Here is a 22921-nt window from a genome sequence, read left to right on the forward strand (position 1 = left end):
AAAAAAAAAAAAAAAAAAAAAAAAGAAGTGACCCAGTACAACCAGAATGGAGTGTTAAGAGCACGCAGCTTCCACCCTTCGGCTTTGCCATCCTGCTCAACTATGTCGTGCTCTTCCTCTAATCTTTACAACAATAATAATAGAGTCAGCATTTATTTAGTGCTTATTGTGTACAAGACACCCTGTGAAGAACTTTACATGGATTATTTTATTTATTTCTCAGCCACGTATCAATGAGGTAGATACTATAATTATTTCCATTCTACAGATGGGCAAACTAAGACTCAGAGAGGTGCGGCGGGAGATGTTAGCACCGTTTCAGACACAGATCTGACTCCAGAGCAAAGCTGTTGAGCACTGCCCGGTTCCTCTTTGAGCCAACAGTATAGGACAGTATAGGACCTCTGTTCAGGACCAGAGGCTCGCCAGAGATGCTGATCTCCATTCTGCTTTTTTATAGTAAAAGTCCAAGAAAGCTTGGGAACCCGAGGAAAAATCCATACCATTCTGACCAAAAGAATAGCTTTCCTGTTTTTCTTCACATTTTTCCCAGTCATTGCTCATCCCAGGAAAGCTTAGGTATGACCTGCTTCAGACGGCCACCTCACCTGTTATACATTTCCATATACGATTGTTTTTCTTAACCATTCTTATTTTTATACAGAGTTTTGGATATACTTGCTTCCAATATTTTGCTCTTATAAGTAACAGTGAGGTGAACAACTTTGTATGTAGCATTTATACTTTTAGATTATTTCATTAGGATCTAATCCCTAAATAGGGATGACTGAATCATAGTACAAACATTTGTATGGCCTGTGCTAGCATTGTCCAATACAAATATAGCATGAACCATACATATATGTAATTTAAAATTTTCTGGTAGCTTCATTAGATAGCGAAAAAAATTCATCTTAATAATATATTTTCTTTAGCCCAGTATATCCAAATGTTATCATTTAAACATGTAACCAATATAAAAATTATGATAATTCTCCATTCTTTTTTGTGTGAAGTATCCAAAATACAGTGAAATATCCCGCTGACGGTACATGTCGATTCACACAAGCCACATTTCCAGTTCAGTCGCTACATGGTAGCTGGCGTATTTGGCAACACAGGTCTGTGAGATTTATAACCCAGTATTTTTTTTTTAATATTTATTTATTTAGGCTGCTCCAGGTCTTAGTTGTGGCGTGAGAGATCTTTGTCGCGGCATGTGGGATCTTTAGTTATGGCTTGCAGACTCTTAGTTGTGGAATACATGCAGGATCTAGTTCCCAGACCAGGGATAGAACCTGGGCCCCCTGCATTGGGGAGTGTGGAGTCCTACCCACTAGACCACCACGAAAATCCCAATCCAGTATTTTTAAACAGCCTTTGTTTTTTAAAAACCCAAACCTTAATCTTTCTTTCCCTGCTCTCACCTCCAGACACACTTATTATCTGGATCACTCCCTTGGGTACTTATTCTAAACTCTTCTTGCTTTTTTCATTATTACGAATCTTTTCTTGACATCTGTCATGTACCAGGCACAGTGCTAGATCTCAGGGTCCCCAATATAAATAGGACATGGCTTACAGTCCATTGGGGAACGTAGGCATATTCATAGCACAACTTTGACTCACAGGCTTGTTGGAATGAGGTAGGAAATAAGTGCAACACACACACGTACACACACAAGCCAGGAATAACGCATAGTATGAGAAATTCCACAAATGATGATTAAAGAAAGTGCTGAGGGGATCAGGGAAAGCTTCTTAGGGAGAATGACGAGCCTTGAGGGCTCAGTAGAATTTTAATGGGCCGAGATGGGGAGAACAGTTTTGCTGGTGACTATCTCGTTATCCCTACCAGATGGCAGGTTGGGATGGTCTTGCATTGTATTTAGATCCCTGGAGGCCTTGCCAGAGCCTTGCAGTGGAAGGTGCTCGATAACGTTTGCTGAGCCCAATTAATAATACATGGTTGGCTGGCACACAGCGACAGAGACACCAGGGTCTGTCTGCTCACTTTAACCTCTGAATTGAAGGGGCAGCTTAAACTCTCACTCATTCCTCTGATTGTGTGTCCTGCCAGTTTGCAGCCACAGTTTCCTCACTTTACTAAATCGGTCTGGACTGAAACTAGTCGTTTAGAGCCAAAATGGTAGATAAATGGAGGCCAGCACTTTAACATACATCTGACCTACTTGTCACTTATTCTGGCCCCTCTGAGATTTTCAAACAGCACAAGTAGGCAACACAGCAGTGATATGGGAATTCGAAGGCACTTCATCGGAAGGCACTTTTTGTATAGTTGCAAACTCGTTTATGTAGGCATTTGTGTGACAAGCTTGCAAGTTTCATCAAAATCGTTATCCCCCTTGCACAGTTAAAAAAACAGGAGATCAGAGACGTTACTTGCTCAAGGTTTTGTAGCAAGTAAGTTGGAAGAGCCTAGACTAGCACCCAGGTCTTCTAACGCCAAGTCAGTGCCTTCCTGTTCCTTATCCGAGGCTGGTCCACCTGTATCCAGACGCCGTCACTCATTGCTTTGCGATAGATCCGTTCAGTTCTTTGGTATCTACATTCTAAATCTGAGAAATGGAGAGAGAAGGTACACTTTGTGAGGGTACGAAGAAGATAAATTAGGGAACAAACACCTAAGGGTTGTGATATTAATATTTATAATGATATTAATATTCATAATGATGAAACAAGAGCTAACATTGAATTATTTTCTCTTTTTTAAATATATTTATTTATTTATTTTTGGCTGCGTTGGGTCTTCGTTGCTGTGCGCAGGCTTTCTTTAGTTGAGGCGAGTGGGGGCTACTCTTCGTTGCGGTGCGCGGGCTTCTCATTGCCCTGACTTCTCTTGTGGAGCACGGGCTCTAGGCGCGTGGGCTTCAGTAGTTGTGGCTCGCAGGTTCTAGAGCACAGGCTCAGTACTCACGGGCTTAGTTGCTCCATGGCATGTGGGATCTTCCCAGACCAGATATCAAGCCCGTGTCCCCTGCATTGGCAGGCGGGTTCTTAACTACTGCGCCACCAGGGAAGTCCCACATTGAATTCTTAATATAGGGCAAACACTCTGGGAAATGCATTACGTACATGATCACAGTCAGTCCTCACAACAACCCTGTGTGGGTGGTCCTGTTATCTCCACTGAATAGATGAGAAAACTGAGATCAGACAGATGAACTTGCCCAAGGTCACATTGCTGAGTGGAAAATAGTCAGAATTTGAACCTAGACCTGTCTAACTTTTAACCATTCATTTGAAATCATTGGACTACAGAATTATGTCCATGCCACCTCAGCTGTAGGTGACCTTGTGCAAGTTACTAAAATTCCTATGTCTGTATACCGTTTTCTCTATAATTAATACCTTGCCCACCACTTGGGGGTAATTGTGAACTAATAAATGTGAAAATGATGTGTAATGAGTAAAGTACTATGCAGCTATATAATGTTATCTACAGTGAAACTGAAATCCCTCAGTAAGATGAACCACCCCCAGCAGACTGGTGTCTGGCATGTAGCAGATGCTCAGTAAATGTGTATTGAATTACTTGAATGAATAAAAGACTCTGCTGCTCAGGACGACTTTCTGTCCCCACGAATGGTAACGGGGAGGGGAGAGAAAGAAGGCAAGCTGTACATCAGCTTCCTGAGCTCAAGTCCCCCAAATCCACCAGTTTCTTCACCCGCTGGAAGAAACTGCTTTGCAGTCTAAGTAGATCACGAATCCTCCAAATTTCTCCATCCATGCTCAAGTTGCCTTTGACTGCATGGAGATTTTTACACTGGATACATTTTTTCCAAAATATAGGTGGTCAGTATAGAAAAAGTAGAGAATAATAGACAAATAGAAAGAAGGGAAAAAAATCACACCTGGTTCTCCTCCCACCCCTGAGATAACCATTCAGCAGCTTCATCGCTTTCTTTTTTCTAAACATTTTTTACATCCTTGCGTTCATACTGGTCTGCAAATTGGCTCTTCCACTAGCCATCACGGAATGAACACTTTCTCATGAAGTTACAAACTCTTCATGAACACTCACTCTTAGTCAGTTCAACTGACAAATACTTAAGCATCTGCTCTGTGCCAGGTGCTAGGGACACGGTGGTGAACCAGGCCAAAGTCATTGAACATCCAGTCTTCCTTGTTACGTTTAATGACTGGCTGCCTAGTGTTTTATGGTCCACTCATCACTTATTCTCTTTGGGTCTATTTTTTCAGGAGCAGGCTTTCTTACCATTGCAGTCCTCCCCCTGGTCCCCCCAAATATGAAATTGTATAAAAAGAAACCAGCATTAGCAAAATAAATGTGTGACAACACACGCTCAACACAGGCACATTCTAAACTAAACTAAACAGAATAAAATATTGTATTATCCCCTATTTCGGGGCAGAGATTTTATCAGTCCGTCCCTGCTGTTAACATCAATTCTTAAGAGTTCACTGTGTAACAAGATCAAATCCAGCTAATCCTGAACCCACCTTTCCTCTTTTTCTTACTCTTTTGGGAAATCTAAGTTAGAAAAATACTGTGTTCTGGCTAGGTTTCTGTGACATGTCTGCAGGGTAGGGGTGGGGGCAGGTGCTCTCTGCTGAGTCTGCTGAGTACCTGGCAATCTTCCTGCCTCCCCTGTCCTGTTTGTCCCATGCTTTAGAGCCAGCCAGGCATGTGACACACGCTGCCCTCACAGGCTTATTCTCTAGTAGGATGTGGTTCTGCGTTTCATGGTCGTGGTGTTGGCTGCAGAGTTTTCTTAAGGAGTGTGCAGGAGGACGTGGAAGGAGACCTCCCCCGCAGAGTCCTGCCAGCTGTGCCCCAGGTCACCTCCTCTCCAGTCTGCCCTTGGAATTGCTGAGTTCATTCTCAGATCATTTTGATGTTCCCTAAGCTCTTTGGAAATTAGGTTATTTTGAAATGAAGGCCAGCATTTAAAGACTTCTGTCCAGGGCAACTTTACCTATGAAATGGTGAGCTGTGGGTTTATCCTGGAAACGATTCAATGTTGTAATCCTAGCAACGACCTTGCTGGAACCCGGCTCATAACAGGCATCCAGGTCATGTCTGTGGAATGATTACATGCCCCAGAAGGACCATACTGATCCCATCCTCTGAGCTTTCAAGCCAGTCCCTGTGTACCTCCTGAAGGAAGGGACTCAAACTCATCATCCATGATGCCTTATGGCCAAGCTTGGTACCTGGCACATCCTAGACTTACAGAAACCTTAGATGAAGAAAAAAGGGAATGTTGTCTACCCATACAGTGGAATATTTTTCAGCCACACAAAAGAATGCATTTCTGATACATGCTACAGCATGGATGAATCTTGAACATATTATGCTAAGCAAAATAAGCCAGACCCAGAAGAACAAATATGGTAAGATTCCACTTACATGGGGTACCTGGAGTGGTCATATTTATGGAGACAGAAAATAGAACGGTGGCTGCCAGGGGCTAAGGGGAGGGAGAGATGGGGGGCTGTTGTCAATGGGTACAGAGTTTCTATCAGGGATGTGCAAAAGTTCAGGTGATGGCTGTACAACACTGTTAATGTACTTAATGCCACTGAATTATACACTTAAAATGGTTCGAATATTAAATTTTGTTATATATATTTTACCACAATAAATGTTAGTGGAAAAAAAGATGAATACTGCTTTTCTTTCTTCTACTCCTCTCCACCCATTGAGCCTTCTTTTCCTTTCAGACTTGGCCGTGACGTCCCTCTTGGAGGAATTCTCCCTGCTGGGGATTAGATATCAATCAACGCAGGTCCCATTGAGGGCTGCTCAGATCAAGGCCCATCCTGGTCAGGGTACCCTGGTACCTGGTCCTCTAATTTCCTCGGCCACAAAACAAAGAGCCATTTCTGGAAGCACCAGGGCATGACCCCAAGTCCACCTCACCTGCCCACCAAGACAGAAGTCCCGCCGTGGTCTTTCCTCTCCCCTGTCAGGCTCTTTGCATGATGGATGGGAATAGTCTCCCTCACAACCCTATGGGAAGGAAACCTATTGGAAATCTTTCTCTTCGTGCTGTGAACTTGTTTATAAGATTAAAGGCAGGTATGCTTGGGAGGACCAGGCAAATGCTGTAACATTATTTTTAATAATTCAGGGCACACCAAGTTCAAACACAGGTCAGGGTGGTTTGTTGTTTCTTTTCTTGGCTCCTAAAGCAAACTCTGCTTACACCGTCTCCTTTCCAGCAAGAGAGGAAAGTGGGTAACAGGCTTAATTCCAGCACTTGCTCCTTATTAGTTACAAAAAGGGGACACCGTCGGCGTGTTTGTCAAGGCAGCGGCGTGTGCTGCCTTGGTTTGCGAAAACCCTATTTGTAGCTCATGGGCCCCAGGTGACTACCGTGGGTGTGATTTGTTCCTATCCTGTCTATGGCAGCAGACTACATTATTCAACCAGGCCTTCCCTTTATCAAAACAGGATCTCTTTTCATCCCAAGGACCTTATAACGAAAGACCAATCTACAAAGCCGTAGTGAAGTGACGGGACTGGACAGCTGGTGTGAGAGAAGCCGGCACTGCCCTTTGGAGGCAGCTGAGTCCTGGTTTGGGTGAGGCAGGCTCTTCCCAGGCAGCTGCCCAGAGGTGTCAATCTTGCCCTGAAGTGAAGCTTTGCATCTCTCTCCTAGTGATGTCAATTACCGTGTGCGTCTCTTTGCTGCACAAGATGTGACGTTCTTCCGTGGGCTAATGCAAGACAGCCTTTTAATTGCATGGAAGAGTAACTTCCAGGCTGCCAAGTGGAGGGACTTGGGGAGGGAGAAGGCTGGCTTCTTAAACAAACTCCAAAGCAATGGAGAGAAAGGGAAGCAAGGAGGGGAGCGGGGCAGGTGTCTGCCTTTCATCTGGATGTGCAGGATGACACATCTGGTGCCAGGGAAACTGCTATTTCTAACTGACGGGAAGCTTTGCAGTCAAGGGAGGGCTGAGCTGTCAGGTGAGCCAGAGATCAAGAATTATCATGACAGCTTCATGGCATGTGAAAGGCGCTGTGAAGTGCGGTGTGATTTTAACCAGCGGTGGTTAAATTAGCTTCCCTTGGACCTGGTGTGATGTGTAGTCGGAGAGGGGCCGATGGTGGCTGGGAGTGCCGGGCGTGGAAGAGGTTGCAATTCTGAAGCACCACCATTTAGAAAAGAAAGGGATTGTGGAAATTGGCTCCTGGTTTCTGAATTTTGCTTCACAGAGGTGCCAGGCGGTGGTGATGGCTTTAATTAGTAGTGTGTCGATTCCTGCAGTGAACCTCTCTGAGCCCCCTATTATAAATATTCCAAGGACCCAAAGTGAACCCCTTCCTTGAACTTCGCCAATTTAAAATCCTGTCAAAATCTAGCCACCTGTACTTGCCGGCCAAGCAGCTTGACTAACCGTTTTACCTTGTGCTCTCACGTTCCACAGGATTGTCTATGCAAGACTGAGCCGGCCGCCAGGCGAGGGAGGGAGTGCCTTTCTGAAAAACTTCCACTCAAAAGTGAGCCGAGGAAGCGCCTTTTAATAAGTAATCAGCCGGAGGAAATCAGCCTCTATCTAGCCGTCTAGTAACGCTTGCCTATGCACTGGGGACTTTTCCAGAGTCTGGAGCAGCAGGGTCTATGATTTGATGAGCCATAGCTTGAGAAACTCTAGAGAGAAAAGAATAACATGAGCAATTTTGTGTGTGTGTGTGTGTGTGTGTATACACACACACACTGCCAGTGTATATCGTGTATAAATTAGAAGCTGCACATTAATACTCGCTGGCAGTTCTCTGCCAAAGTTTTACATAAATTATCTCATTATCTCACTTTATCCACGTGGGTGGATATTCTGCTGCTTTTTGAAAGATGAGGAGACAGGATCAGAGAAGCCAGTAAGCAGCAGACCTACTGAACATGGGTCTGTTTGACCCCATAATACACACTCGTACCCACGGCCTCCAAAACAAGAATGGCTTAACTTTCACAAAACCCCCAGGTTCTCGTAGTTTTAAGCGGCACAGCCAACACGCCAGCCCTTTCATTAAGTCTGGGTGCTCGTGAGCTTGCACTTTTCCCCTTCACAGCTTTCCTGCGGAATCCCAAGCCCTAATCTCTGCAGCGGGCACCCAGGAGACTGTATTCAGAAGAACCCCAAGTCTTTGTGATGCAGTCCGCCCAGGACCCAGGGTCCATGGGGAGTCTGTCCACACTGACCAACACCAGGGCAGTGAACCTGAGTAGCCCATCTGAGCTGAACAAGTACCAATTGCTCATTTCCAAATCCTGCTTTCCTGGGGTGCACCCAGCCCCCACCGAAGTTGGTCGGGGAGTGAACGGCCGTTCACCTGTCCAAACCTGGGATTTATGCTCCGGCAGCTCCCTTCCGCCCACACCACAGCATTGTGTACGGCAAACACAGATGACCTTTGCAGTGATTTAATCTCAACGTGCTTCCAGAGAGCAAACCTGTTTTGTATTGACATTGTTTGGAACAAGTTCTGCCTATGTGGACTCCCGCAGCACCTGCCCCTGGACTCTCAGCCCCGAGAGGCCAAGTGCCTCTAATTCTGAGAATAAGGGGGAGGGCGCCTTGAAAGCATCCCCAGCTTCCATCCGTCTGAGTCTTCGGTCCACTGGCTTCAGGCAGCTGAAGTACTCCCCTTCCTTCCAGGATTTTCTAATCCCTGTCTAGGAGGGGCGGTCGTGGGCTCGGATTGGCCCACTGGCAATAGGGTGCTTTGTGGGACATTTTCTTACAAGTCGGTTCCCATGTGGCATTTGTTAGTCACAGCTAATTATTAAGTCCTTGGCCAAGGCAGTAGACATTGTTCCCTTGGATTCCTCCCTCCTCCCTCCTCCTTTCCCCCCTCGCCTCCCCACTGCTACAGAACAAAACTCATTGTGGGGCTCGGGAGGTCGGCTGTGCACACGTTTCCCAGTGAACTCCTGGGGGGCTCACTGCTGGGGTTTCGTGTTTCAGGTTGAAACTCAACTGGATAAAGCATTATTCATTGATGCTGACACAGTCGGTCTCTGCTCTGTGCAGCTATTTCTCCCACACTGGACTTGGTCCTTTACAGGCAATTTAGGTAATTCATTGAGGGCAATTCACAGCAGTTACTCAGAACATTGATAGCCTGCACAGAATGACAGAATTTGGGGATTTCTAGATCACAGAAAGATTATCGAGTGTCAGGTTTTGCCAGCTGTGCTCAGAGGCGTAGGTCAGAAAGGAGGAGGGGGCTGAGTGAGTGAACAGGCTCAGAGCCCCTTCGTCCCCATCCCCTGGCAAGAAACACCCCTGCACATACCTGCTTTGGGTCTGGGGCTTCTGCATAAGATTTCTGCAGCCTAAAAGCGATCCTGAACTCCCGTAATCGCATCCACCCATTCATTCTTTGCTCAGATGAGGGAACTGGCCCACTGAGGACCTTCTCTTATCCAAGGGTCTTGTGCATTAGCGAATTGATGCCAGAATGCAAATTAGCACATGGGTCTCCCATTTCTGTATGCCCCACTTATTACACCATGCTGGGATAATTCTGGAGCCCATCACTGGGCTGCTTTTCCCATTTCCTGGTCACTGTATTATGGAAAAGGCCTGATCTAGGGGATCTAGAGGAACAGAAAGCATCCCAGAGAAGCGGTACCAGCATTGTTGAATTCACACTGCATTTTCACTAAGAGCCACTTCCATCCCACAATGCCATGGAGCCCTCTGGAGTTGCACAGTGCACAGCCTCAGAGACCGTATGGATCAGCCCTGTTTACTTTATGTATGTGAGAGCCAAAACCAAAACTGGGCTGGAAGGTTTTAATTCAGCATTGTGCAAAGAAAGAACATCAGCTTTGCAGCCAGCAGGTCTGGGTTCAGATCTCAGTTCCGCCACTTACTAATCCTAGGAAAGTGAACAAATTACTTGATATCACTGATCTTCAGGTTTTTAATCTAAAAACAGAGCTGATAATACCTAGCCCGAATATTGTTATGAGGAGTTAAATGTAATAGCCTATGTAAAACCAAATCCCTACGTAAAAACGGATCAGGGACTTAATAAATGTTTGCTTTCATATAACTTAACCTCTGTCTCATGTACATACAGGTTTGAGTCAAAAGAAAAGCCCAACATTTTCAAAGTTTACCCTTAACTTGGAAATGTCTGGGCTTTGTCACAGGCTTAACATTAACCAAATAAAATTTAAGGGACCTCTAGACCATGGACCTGCCTTAATCTTTTTACAGAGCACTTGTAAAACTGAGCATTTCCTGGGGGAATAGGGCTGTAGGTTTCCAAGAGAAAGTTCTATGAGGGAAAACTGGAAAGAGTGAAAAAAAATAAGTCCCGTTCTTTGACGCTGGAAGCCCCTGGGATATCCTCGGGGTTCAGGGGCTGACTGCCCTCAGACAGACTCTGGCAGTGAAATCAGAGCCCCTCATTGTACCAACTACTTGGGTGTGCTTGGGACTCTTTCAAACCCTTCTTTATTCGCCATTCAGACAGGAACCATAGGCCCAGAAGCTTGTTTGCAAAATCTAGGAAAACAGATGTTTTTGCTTATTTTTCTCTCTCTCACGCCAGAATGCTCACTGAATCTTCATTGGGTTCTGAACTTGCCTTTTTTTTTTTTTCTTTTTACTTTTAAAACAAATCTTGGAAGAGGGTTATTATTGTAAAGTAAAGGGGAAAGATGGGTATCCCAAACTGGGAAAACTCTATTTTAGAGTCTAATGAAAATGTTTACGATCCTGCAGTCTGGGAGTCCTAGAAGGCAAGAGAGAGCAGGGTGGACTCATGAAAGCTCTGAAAGGGTCTACGAGGCCTCACCCCCATACCCACGATGCCTGGTGCATCCCTGACAGACTGGGATAAGAAAGTGAGCACTGCCTTTTCCTCAGAGGAAACTAAACGCACTGCCCCTAGCCGAGCAAGACAGTGTGGCTGTGGAAGGGCTGTGTTGATTGAACACATGCTGTGTACCAGGTGAGACTCAGGCCACTCACAGTCCGTGGATTTTATAACCAGCTCAGACAGTTTAGATACCGTATTAGTTTTCTATTGCTTCTGTAACAAATCACCACAAATTTAGTGGCATAAAACAACATATATTTATTTTTTAATGTATTTTTTAATTGAAGTTTAGTTGCTGTACAATATTATATATACAGGCATACAATATAGTGGTTCACAATTTTTGAAGGTTATATTCCATTTATAGTTATTATAAAATATTGGCTATATTCTCCGTGTTGTACAATATATCCTTGTAGCTTATTTTAGACCTAATAGTTTGTACCTCTTACTCCCCTACCCCTATATTGCCCTTCCTTCCTCCCCTCTCTCTGCTGGTAACCACTAGCTTGTTCTCTATATCTGGTGAGTCTGCTTATTTTTTGTTATATTCACTAGTTTGTTGCATTTTTTAGATTCCACATATAAGTGATATCATACAGTATTTGCCTTTCTCTGTCTGACTTATTTCACTTAGCATTAGACCCTCCAAGTCCATCCATGTTGCTGCAAATAGCAAAATGTGATTCTTTTTTATGGCTGAGTAGTATTCCATTGTGTATATATACCACATCTTCTTTATCCATTCGTCTAAAACGACACGTTTATTGCTTCACCATCTGTTGGTCAGAAACCTGACACGGGTCTCACTGGGCTGGAATCCGGGTGTCGGCAGGGCTGTGTTACTTTCTGGAGGCTCTGTGGGAGCATTTGTTTTCTCTGCTTACCTTTTCCAGCTTTTTGACACTGCCCACATTCCTTGGCTTTATGTTCCTCTTCCTTCCTCTTCAAAGCCATCAACAGCAGGTTAAGTCCTTCTTACATTGCACCTCTTTAATTTCCTCTTCTACCTCCCTTCTCCACTTTTAGGGACCTTGTGGTTTCACTGGGTCCTCCTTAGGTAATCCAGGATAATCTCCCTAGTTTAAGGTCAGCTGATTAGCTCCCAAACAAACTTTTAATCCACCTTTGCCATGTAAGGTAATATATTTATAGGTTCCGGGAATTAGGACGTGGACATCTTGGGGGGTGGGTAATCATTGCCAATAGGTACATAGGTCGTTTCTACACTAAATACAGTGACTGTGTATATTAGGACTCTTTCGGTTGCAAGAAACAGGATCTAACTCAAGCTAATCAGAAGAAAAGGATTTTGCTGGCTTACATACTTGGAAGAAAAATGTGATTGGCTTCAGGCACAGCTGGTTCCCCGTGTCCAACAAGGTCATCAAAGCACTCTGCTTCTTGGCTTCGCATTCTTTGTGGTGATTTGCTTCTCAAGCACAAGCTTATCTGCATGGTGGCTGAGATAGTTCCCGGGCAGTAGCAGGCTTACGTAGTTCTCAAGATAGGAAAGAGGAAACTATGACTTCTCTTTAGGTAGCACCAACAAAATCCTGAGGATGGCGCTCACTGGCCCAACTTGGGTCATGTGCACATCCCTAGACCAGTCACTGCTCACGGAGAGGCCATACGCGCTTCATCCTGAGCAGAGATGAGTCAGCCTTACCAGAGCACATGTACTGAGCGGGGGAGGGAAAGGTACTCCATAGGAAATTAAAATCTTACCAAAAGAAGGCAGAAAGAGCTGGCTAGGCAAAAACCACTGGTGGGCACTTCAGCATCTTAGGGCTGTGTTATTCTAGTCCAGTGCTCATTTGGCTTCAAGCAATAAGACACTCAAACTTGAAAGAGTACAGAGGGGGCTCACTCAGGGCAAGTAGTAAGTTAATTCAGGTAGTATACAAGAAGGGGAATTGCATGCAGGGTAAGAGTCTGGGTTTTGGAACCAAACTGCTTGGGTTTATGTCCAATTTATTGGCTGTATTTACTTGAGCTCTCTGTACCTCATTTTCCTCATCTGTAAAATGTGGTTAATAATAGCACCCACCTCATGAGCTGGTTGTGAGGTTTCAGTGTGTCGATACAAATAAAGTACTTAGAATAGTACCTTGATATAGAGCAAACACTCAATAAATAATAACTATAATAACGATTACTGTTGTTATATAGCTATTGTTATTACAAGTAAGCTTCCTGAGGATGGCTTAGGGACTTGGAAAGTGGTTAGGGAACAAGTCAGATACTTTCTTGGTTTCTCTTTTTCGAGCTGAGGCCACACAGTCTCTTATCTCTGGAACTTACTCTCTCAGGCACCTCAGTGGGAACTGCGGTTCTTACCTGTAAGGTGAATTTTCACATGGCTTTCAGGAGCCATCCTTTCACCTCTGGCCTTGACTATGCATGCCCACCACCAAATGAATGATGGTTAGTGTTTCTGAGTGCAGAGTCTTGAAAGACACTGGTTAGTCTGGGCCATGATTGGCTTTAGATAATAATGCCCCCTGTTTGATTAGCTGTGACAGACCAGGTGCTCTTGTACACAGGGTTACCTCTCTCAGTAGGCGTGGAAGGGGCAGCTTAAGCTGAAGGCAGAAGTTGGGCTTAGCCAGAATATTGACCAACTTGTCTTTGACGCCTACGCCCTAGCCAACTGGAATTCTCCTCCAGGACAAAGAGAGTCAGTTTCAAAAAATAATGGTTACATCTAGATGTTTGGGAATAGGACAGCATTGGGAACTGTTTCGTTCTGATGTGATGTAGCCTGTAGTATTTGTAGAGAAAACTTGATCATCCTCCCGTTATTATACATGGTAGAGACGTTTTCAGCTCCAGTTACAAATGCTCACTGGATGGATGAAGATGCCATTCGTTTCTGCGTAGAGCATCAATCTCAGAAACTTATTCCTGGAGCAGAAGTTCCCGAGAGGGTGAAATGCTCACATTCACTGTCAGGAGATTGGATTCCAGAGTGAACAGCGGTGTCCCCAGAAATCTTCCCTTTGGTGACCGGAGGAAAGTTCCACTTTGGCTTTTTGTTCAGTGTCCCACCTCACCTTTCAGAGCCCCACCCCCACCCCCCGCAATATTTTTTCAGCATTCTCAGTCCGGGATGTTCAGAACATCTGTGTGTGGTGGTTTCTGCCTTCGGAGCACTTGTCCTTTTCCCCAAGGATTTCAGTAAGAATCTTTCTGGTGAAGTCATTCCACAGTGATGGGGAGGAAGAAGGAGGGCTGATGGAATTTCTTAGCCCCGAGGCACTGCAGGAAGGATGGACATGCTTCGGATCTGGGCTGGGCACCTTTGGAAGCACTGAGATTTGGGGGAAGACAAAGCATTGTTAGGATTTTGATAGGGGTCTGCTGGGAAAGTCTCCACTGTAAAGGCTCTCGTGCCTCTTTCTAGTTGAACAATTTGTAGGCTCCACACTTGCTTTCAAATGAATTGGTTTTGAAGCAGTCAACAAAAAAGCATCCTGCTGCCAGGGCCAACCATCAAAAAGAGAAAAGAGAGCAATGCAAACCGTGGGGGAATGTGCGAGAGAGAAATAGTGTAGAGCGGAAACGTGGCTCTGCTGGCCTGATACCATGTGCATTATCTCCCCCAAAGGACCCCGTGGTTTAATGGTTGGGGCTTTAACCTGCCCAGAGGTCAGTCTCTGCTGGACAAGTGGAACCTTATCCCTGAGGGCATCGACATACTCATGACACACGGACCTCCTCTCGGTAAGTGAAGCAAAGGTGTACTTTCGTCATACGTGATGCCTTTTTTTCCCAAGCATAATGAATAATGCTTCAGGGACATAATCATTTTCCTCCAAAAAAACAAAAAAGTGAATACAAAAAGAAAAGTCAGTGTCTTTAAAGAAACCCAGTATGATAATTGAACTCAGCAGTTCTGCTGGGCTTACAGGTGTTCTTGAAATTAAATTTTTTGATTTAGTCAGGTCAGGGAAAATCAAATGAGTATAGAGCACCACAGTCTTTTGAGCTTGATAATTTATTTTAAGAACTATATTCACTTTGGAGTGAGGGAGTGGGAGGGGGAATGGAAGGAAGACACAGACCTCCCAATCACAGGGCTTTTGAATGGTAATGAAATGACGGAAACGTTCGTTCAAAGTAGTTCATTTTCCTTTCCCATATAGTAGTGGAACCTGGGAGATCTTTAAGTATAACATCAAGCTAATTATAGAAGAAAAGAATCCTTTTTTTTTTTCTCTTTTTTTAGCTAAGGTGTTTAGTAAGGACTTACGTTGAATATTACTTAAAGATACTCATCTTATGGGCTTCCCTGGTGGCGCAGTGATTGAGAGTCCGCCTGCCGATGCAGGGGACGCGGGTTCGTGCCCCAGTCCGGGAGGATCCCACATGCCGCGGAGCAGCTGGGCCCGTGAGCCATGGCCACTGAGCCTGCGCGTCCGGAGCCTGTGCTCCACAATGGGAGAGGCCACAACAGTGAGAGGCCCGCGTACCGCAAAAAAAAAAAGATACTCATCTTATAGATACAGTGAACCTGCATCCAGGCTTAGATTGCCAATACGCTTCAAAGCTACCTTCAGTCACCCAGATTATAGGTCAGAAGATGATTGTTTGATTTATATAATAATCTTCTAATTATTCATGAGCTTGTTAGTGGTTTGGTTCAGCCACAGAACATTTTTCAAACAGGACTACCACCTTGATCTTCCCATCTACTGGGTGTCTATTACACCAGCAGCCTTCCTTGTCAAACTAAGGTATGCTCAGGCAATCCAGATGTTTCCCTTTTAGTAGGACAGTTTCCTCTTTTAAAAAATTATATGAAAAACCACATAAATGAAATCTATCCTCTTAACAAATTGTTAAATGTACATGGCTAGAAAAGTTTTCGTGATCATCTTGCTTTGGAGAGAGGAGGAAAGCAATACAAAAATAAATGATGTTCATCATTTTTTTCCTGTGGTTTGGGGTTACTATCCATGTCACTTCCCTCCTCTGTCGGCCTGAAAAATAAAAAATCTAACACGCATCCCCTAATGTGAATTTAATCTTTGTAGATATTTTCCCCTTCATACCACTTAGTGCTGCCTTCCTGCCCTTACAAGGGAAGTGCTCTGTGTTTCACAAAGAAACAGCGGAAGGGAGGACCAGGGCATGAGCCACAGTGGCACATTTTCATGATGGGGGGTGGGAGGGAAGCAAGAGAAGGGAAGGCAGTTCTGTTGCAGGCCGGGAAATTGTACAGATTTGCACAAGATCAGCACTTCCTGACTTTTTTCAAAGCTTCAGAATCGCCATCCCCATGCTCTTTCCCTACCCCATCCTGCCCCCTCCATACTTTACAAGATTATACTTATCAATAACCTTTATCAAGCCATGATTAATTCATTTCCCTATTTTGCAATCATTAGAGACTAACCAAATCATTGAATTGCTGGCTAAAATATTCTGCTCAGCATGAGTTACGCAGCGAGACCCTACAGAGACCACATCCCAGCCAACCTGATCCTTCCCCTGAGCAGCCTAGCTGGGTGCAGGCTTAATCCCCCTTAGGCTGTGTACTGTGAGGGACTTGGGCGTCCTCAGCATAGAAGCATTTACATACGTGAAGTATTATTTGGAATATAACTTTGAACAGAACAGTTCATTCACAGACGTCATCAAGTCATTAATTTTGGTACAAAAGCAAGTGGCATTCTGGCCTCCAAAGAATTCAGACATTCCAGGAACTCTTGTTTTTTTTTGCGGTACGCGGACCTCTCACTGTTGTGGCCTCTCCCATTGTGGAGCACAGGCTCCGGACGCGCAGGCTCAGCGGCCATGGCTCACGGGCCCAGCTGCTCCGCGGCATGTGGGATCTTCCTGGACCGGGGCATGAACCCGTGTCCCCTGCATCGGCAGGAGGACTCTCAACCACTGCGCCACCAGGGAAGCCCCCTCCAGGAACTCTTAATAGAGAGGCTACCATCCCTCTCTTTGTAGTAAAGATGGAGTAATCCAGAGAGTGGCTGTGCATATAGCAGAGTAAGACCTACATCAGGGAGTTCCAAAATAAAATGTCAGGCAAAGTTTTCATAAGGTAATGTTGAGCCTTAATCAGTGTAGTTATTGGGATTTTTGTGAACATTCTGGACTAGGAGGTAGGGGGTGGGCGTGGGGATTGGCCTTGAATTCTCTCCTGCTAAAGGAGCCATGGCACATGGGACTTCACTATTATGGTACGAGCAAGACACTTCCTTAGGTGATTGCATGTGAAATGAGATGTTTTCCCTCTTCAAGAAAAACACATCCATGAGGGAATATGCCAATCACTGTGGATTAGAGAATTTTCCTTCTAATTAACCAAGTTTTGAAATCCCTGATTGGATTTGTATAGGGTCCCTACTTGTATCTGGTGTTTTTCCCATATTTTCTGCCGCTCACCAGCCAACACGTCTTTACAGAGATGCTAAACCTTCATGTTTACCGTTTGCCAAACGAAGTGGAATAAGCTGGCCTGTCCCTTTCTGCCTGATCATTTCTGAATAGTGGAAATCAACTAATGGAGCTATGGAATGGGTTCCCACTGATTATGATTTAGCCTTTTGTCCTATCTGCTTTCTTTCTACCCCATCCCACTGAGGTGATTGGATTCCATTCCGGGCCATAATCATTCAGATAGCTGACTTTTGCTATGATTGATGTCAGTTTTTATGGATTTTTTTGCATTAGACTTAGAACGAAGTGGCTTTTGCATAAAGACAGTCAATCAGCCCAGCTTCATGCATGCCACCACGGGGTCACCGTGGTTGCACTATTGTTAAAGAGGAGACTGGAGGAGGAACTTGGCATTCCCAAGCTTGGGTCATCAGGAACCCAGGGTTAAGAGCTGATGTGTCTAAATTTAGAGAGTAAGGTGGGACTTCCCTGGCGGCACAGTGGTTAAGACTCCACCCTTCCACTGCAGGGGGTGTGGGTTCGAGTCCTGGTCGGGGAAGTAAGATCCCGCATGCCACGTGGCTCAGCCAAAATTTTAAAAAAGAAAAAGAAAATAAGAGAGCAAGGCATCTTGTGGCCAGTTTACAGGAAGCCCTTGCTAGCCCTTCTTCTTTGAACCATCTTGAAGTAGACTGCTATAAGAGAGATACAATTAAAAAAAGAGAGAAAGTAACTGAACTGAGAGAAAAGAGAGCTTATGGGACTACAGGGAATAAATGTCATTGGGCCCATGAAGAGTTGAAACCCAGGGCTGAATAAATCAAATCCCTCACAGAAAAAAAATGTTAATTAACAGGAAGAAAAAAAAAAGAGAGAGAAACCAAAAAGAAAAAAAAAAAATTCAAGAACCTAAAGAAGACAAAGTGACGAGTGAAAAGTTCCTTAAAAGCCATTGTGAGCGTTAATGGAGAGGCTAGGATTACAGATCATGTAATAAACCTTCTGTGAGTTATGGCTTCCTGAAAGTCTAAATGAAACCTTACCTGGAGACAGAAAATTAAGAGTATTGATTGCATTTTACTCTTAGGTTTTCGAGACTGGGTTCCAAAGGAACTTCAGAGAGTGGGCTGCGTGGAGCTTTTAAACACAGTCCAGAGGCGAGTCCGGCCCAAACTCCATGTGTTTGGTGGAATCCATGAAGGTAAGACCGGGAGAAAGGAGTTCACAACATGTTGAGTCATTATCCGTGATCTCATTCACAGTGGGGACCTTAGTTACACCAGGAGTGATTGGCGTGGTGGTTTCCAAACTCTTTTTCCCAGCGGAACCCTTTCATGAGATGAAATCTTAGGAGAAACACATATATAAAGCTGAGAAATGTTTTCTGTGGAGCTGCTCTCTTTTAAGCAGAGTGGAGAGTAAGAAACCACCTTTTGGAAAACCCAGCACTAACCCCAGACAATTTCTGGAATCTCAGGGCTCCAGTGAAGAATGTTTGATAACCACCGCTTGTAGAGAAGCCCTGAGGGAATAAAGGACAGATTTTCTCTTTAAGAGCATCAGAAGAAATGGCCTGGATTTAGACTAAATAACTTCTATGTCTTCTTATATTGTGTTTCATATGGAATACACACAAAGACCCAGGAAGACAAGACTGTCTAAAAAATAACTTTGGATGTGCAATGAAAGATACAGAACTGCAGTGATAGAACCCACACATTTGCAGACAGACATTTCCTTACTAATCTCAGAAAACCATTTCAGACTCCTCAGAAATCATCAGTGCTATAAGCTCGGGCTGAGGTTAAACAGCATAATTAAATCTCCCCTAGGTGGGAACTGGTCCAGTGGCTGTTTTCTGCTTTCCCAGGTCATCTAGAATCAAGTTCACAGAACCGGAAGGCCTCACGGGAACCTTCAGGACTCTAGTTTTGTCTCTCCGGACTTTTTCAAACCAGGGGTAACTGGGCCTTGGGACAGACCCGAGGCCTCTTTCAGCAGGCCTTAAGTTTTCTGGCCGTACCGGCCTCTCCTGGTTACAGACATTTGTGTGCAGTGGGTGCATGTATGTAGGCAGCCTCCATATTCACTCCAGCCCCTGCTTACGGCTGTTCTCTGGAGTTATTTATGAACCTGCAACAGGTGAGGAGTTTAGGCCTGACCCAGCAAAAAGTAAAGTTTGCTTTTCAAAGCCCTCAATCCAGTGGCTTCCTGGCTAGGCAGGTAATAAACAGCATATTGAAAATCATCCTGCAGAGGCCAGAGAAAGTCCATCTTGCTCCAAGTCAGGCATGAGCTGAGTGGATGGAAAGCAGTGGCAGCGGGGGGCGGCTCCCCAAGAGTGGATGTCATCCTGCCCTGACGTTAAGCCATACTCCCTGAAAAGGAGCGCACTTCTCTAAGGCATGATAAAGGCTGAGGGGAGGGAATAGGATGCGAGATGGTGTCTAAATAGCATTTCTGGGGAGCAGTTATCAGGTTTGAATTCCTGCATCGTGCCTATAAGTTTGCATTTCATCTTTTTTTTTTTTAAATCATTAATTAGCTTTAAACTAGCCAGACAATTGGGGAATTCCACTGAAGTCCCAAAATAATAAACTTGCTTAAAAGAGAGGAGATCATATTCAAATAAACTTTGTCTTGCTTTTATTCGCTTAAGACAGCTGAAGAGGGCAGAGAGAGGGCAAATACCAACCTCTTGATGGAGAGAGATAACAAGACTTTATGACCCCAGAACTAAACAGTGCACATTTGAAATACTTCTTTTCCTTTCTCAAGAAATTTTTCCATTGACCCTCATTAAGCTCTCCACAGGCTTACTTGGAGAAATTTTAGCAAATGGGAGAAAAAAAATCTTATCAGTTATTTCTATAAGTCCTGATAATTTTCTTTTTTCACAGAGCCTGATACCAGCATAGAATTACAAACTTAATTGCAGAGGCTGTAAGACAAAATAAGGTATCCAGGGAAATGTGCAAATTTGCAAACCTGCTAGAAATTTCAACATGTTAAAACTTATAAAAGGAATATACGTACCAAAGACCCAGAGAAACTTTCTTAGCTTTCTTCCAATAGGTCACAAGAGGTTTATACTGCCTATGGGAAGTGTTTTTGCTTGATCCAGTGTCCAGGTAAGCGTAGGAAGCAGTGTCCTATGGTGTCCAGATCACTTGGACATTTGATTACCTGATTCTTTTGGATGGAATGGAACTCAGCATTAAAACCACACAGTTCAAGTAAGATAAGGTCACTTATTGTTAACTTTCATTGAGGCAGTTTAGAGCTTATTTTATAGGTAAGGAAGCTAAGCGTTCACCTGTCCCAACTCCCAATGCAATACTCTTTCCTTCTCACCTGTCCTGAAGCCCATTTGAGGTTTGGATGATGGATGTGTTTGCCCCTGAGGGGTTTCTTATGTTACTCATTCTCTTCCCTGGAACTCGATAGTTAATACAAGGGCTTTGAAATGAAAATCATATTTTAAAAAGAGGAAAAGCTGTTTTTTCTTTATTTTCACTAGTAAAGAAATCACAGCCTCTCCCCAACAAATCTAGTGTTGAAATAAAATCTAGTGTTGAAAGAAAAAAGAATCACTTTTCTTTGAAGTAGAGGATTCTCCCTTTAAAGAAAGTAAAATTGGGAGGCAGCTTCTGAAAGCTGTAATATCTGGGGGATGCTCTACTGAATTTCATCTCACTGCCCACTGGCAAAGACTTTTTGTTTCCCTTGTCTGATGGCCCTGCATTGAATCACTGTCATTTGTATATTTTACAGTAAGTGTGACACTCTATCTCCACAGGTTACGGCATTATGACCGACGGTTACACAACGTACATCAATGCCTCAACGTGTACAGTCAGCTTTCAACCGACCAACCCTCCAATTATATTTGACCTTCCAAACCCACAGGGTTCCTGAACCTCCAAATGCCCAATTGGAATGTGAGGAAAGGTCTAAAAACTGCCATTTTTCTAATTATAAACGTACATTCTCTTCCTTGTTTATTTCCAGATCATGTGAGTTCTTTTTGTAAATTGCTGGAACACAAATGATGCTAGAGGTTGTGCTTCTTCTTTATTTTTTTTTTTAAATGGGGCATCCATTTGGAATCAAAGGAGCGTTGTGAATTTGTAAAATGACTTCTGTTTTCTCAAAGGCCACGCCATTGTAAATTGTTAGTGTTCGCCAAAGGACAGCCAAGCTTTCTTTTGAAAAGGTGACAAAAGTCTTATTTTAATATGCTTTAAGCTGGGAAAAAAAAAAAAAAAGACAAAAAAAAAAAAAAAGAAACAGGTAGGCAGTGTTTTAAAAACCACCCAGATTTGCACAACTGTTTTAAGAGTATTGTCTGAAGTATTTTATTTTTTGATGTTTTGTTGTTGTTGTTTTTCTTGGGAATGCTTCTTTTTTGCAGACGTGGCCCGGATTTAGAACAATCTTTTCAACAAAAGTAGGCGTGGAAAAGACTTCTCTTCAACACTGTCACTGTAAAGAAAGCTGTGTCGAGGGAAGAAAACGGCCCTCTTTTAGAGGATGGCTTAGCTAGTGAGATCCATATTGTGATTATACAAGGATTCATTGTATGTTTGTTTCTTTTAAATTATTTTAGCTTTAAAAATAAGGAAATGGAATCTGTCAAGAGCAGGTATTTCATGCAGTAAAAAAAAAAAAAGAAAAAAGAGCGTGCAGACTCCTTTTCAATATGGGTTTATATATATAAATATTTTTTGTGTATTATGACTAAGTTAGGAGTTTAATATTGCCAAGGACAGTACAACTGTAAAGGGGTGCTTGAAGCAGGGCATCAGAAGTCCGAAGGAGCTGACACATTTTCTCAGAACTCAAGGTCTTAAAGAGCTTGAGTTACTTCTAGGTACAGTCACAGGCGTGTATAGACTTAAATGGATGCAATGGAAGCTGACTAAAATAAGGCTTAGTTGTCCTTTATATTTAAATACCCAGAATTGTCTTCTTACTTCCTTCTCCCTACCCCACCCCCCATTTTGCACTGTGTGTCGATGCAATCTGCGCTAGCACAAAATATTGTCGCTAATAGTCATTTCTGTTTTCCCATTGTAAATGCTGTTGAGCTTTATTCTATTTTATGTTATCTTGTTAATGAAATTTAGGAAAGCAGTTGTTTCTTTAAATTTATTGTGATATTCTATATCTAGCGGCCTTTATATGCAAATAAAATTGCAAGATTTTTAAATCCGTGCTGTTTGGAGGGTTGGCCGGTTGGGAGGATGATGGTTTAGTGCTGGGGAAGGAGGGATTTATTCATATGCAACATCAGCACTCCCTTTCAGTGGAATCAGAATAAGTGACATTTTTTTTCTAATTTTCAATAAATTTTTATTACCCGCCATTCATGGGCTGGCAGGTAGATCGATAAGACACTCAGTGTACTCTTTCCTTCCATCACGCTGTCATCTATCAGGCTGTAGATTTCAGAGAGTGAGAATTTCATCTTCGGCCATAGTAATTTCTACAGGAACAGAGGGACCGTGCATTGGAGGCTGAAGATGCTATTGTGGACGTGTGTGTGGTCGTGAGAGGGTAAACCAGTGGGTCACGGAGTAACCCCTGCAACGTTCCCTTATATCCCTAGGAGCAGTCACCATCTCCCCGTCACTGTTTTTTTAATGATGTCCCCAGCTAGAATGCTGTGGCAGCCCGGAGGCGGCAGAG

At 43.8% G+C, this 22921-nt stretch overlaps 1 protein-coding gene across 3 annotated transcripts in view; it reads left to right on the forward strand.

Moving 5' to 3' along the window:
- Positions 1-22442, forward strand: part of MPPED2 (metallophosphoesterase domain containing 2) — a 174113-nt gene extending 151671 nt beyond the window's left edge. For 2 of the 3 annotated variants that reach the window (XM_027115122.1, XM_027115123.1), the window contains 3 exons: positions 14442-14557; positions 18318-18431; positions 21030-22442. In XM_027115122.1, coding sequence (XP_026970923.1) covers positions 14442-14557; positions 18318-18431; positions 21030-21148 — 349 coding nt within the window. In that variant the 3' untranslated portion in view covers positions 21149-22442. The remainder of the gene's footprint in view (positions 1-14441; positions 14558-18317; positions 18432-21029) is intronic. The other variant, XM_027115124.1, reaches the window with a different exon arrangement.
- The last annotated feature ends 479 nt before the right edge of the window (positions 22443-22921 follow it).

The sequence above is a fragment of the Aethalodelphis obliquidens genome, unplaced genomic scaffold, assembly GCF_003676395.1.
Source record: "Aethalodelphis obliquidens isolate GAN/ISIS:26980383/991018 unplaced genomic scaffold, ASM367639v1 scaffold14, whole genome shotgun sequence".
Classification (NCBI taxonomy): Eukaryota; Metazoa; Chordata; class Mammalia; order Artiodactyla; family Delphinidae; genus Aethalodelphis; species Aethalodelphis obliquidens.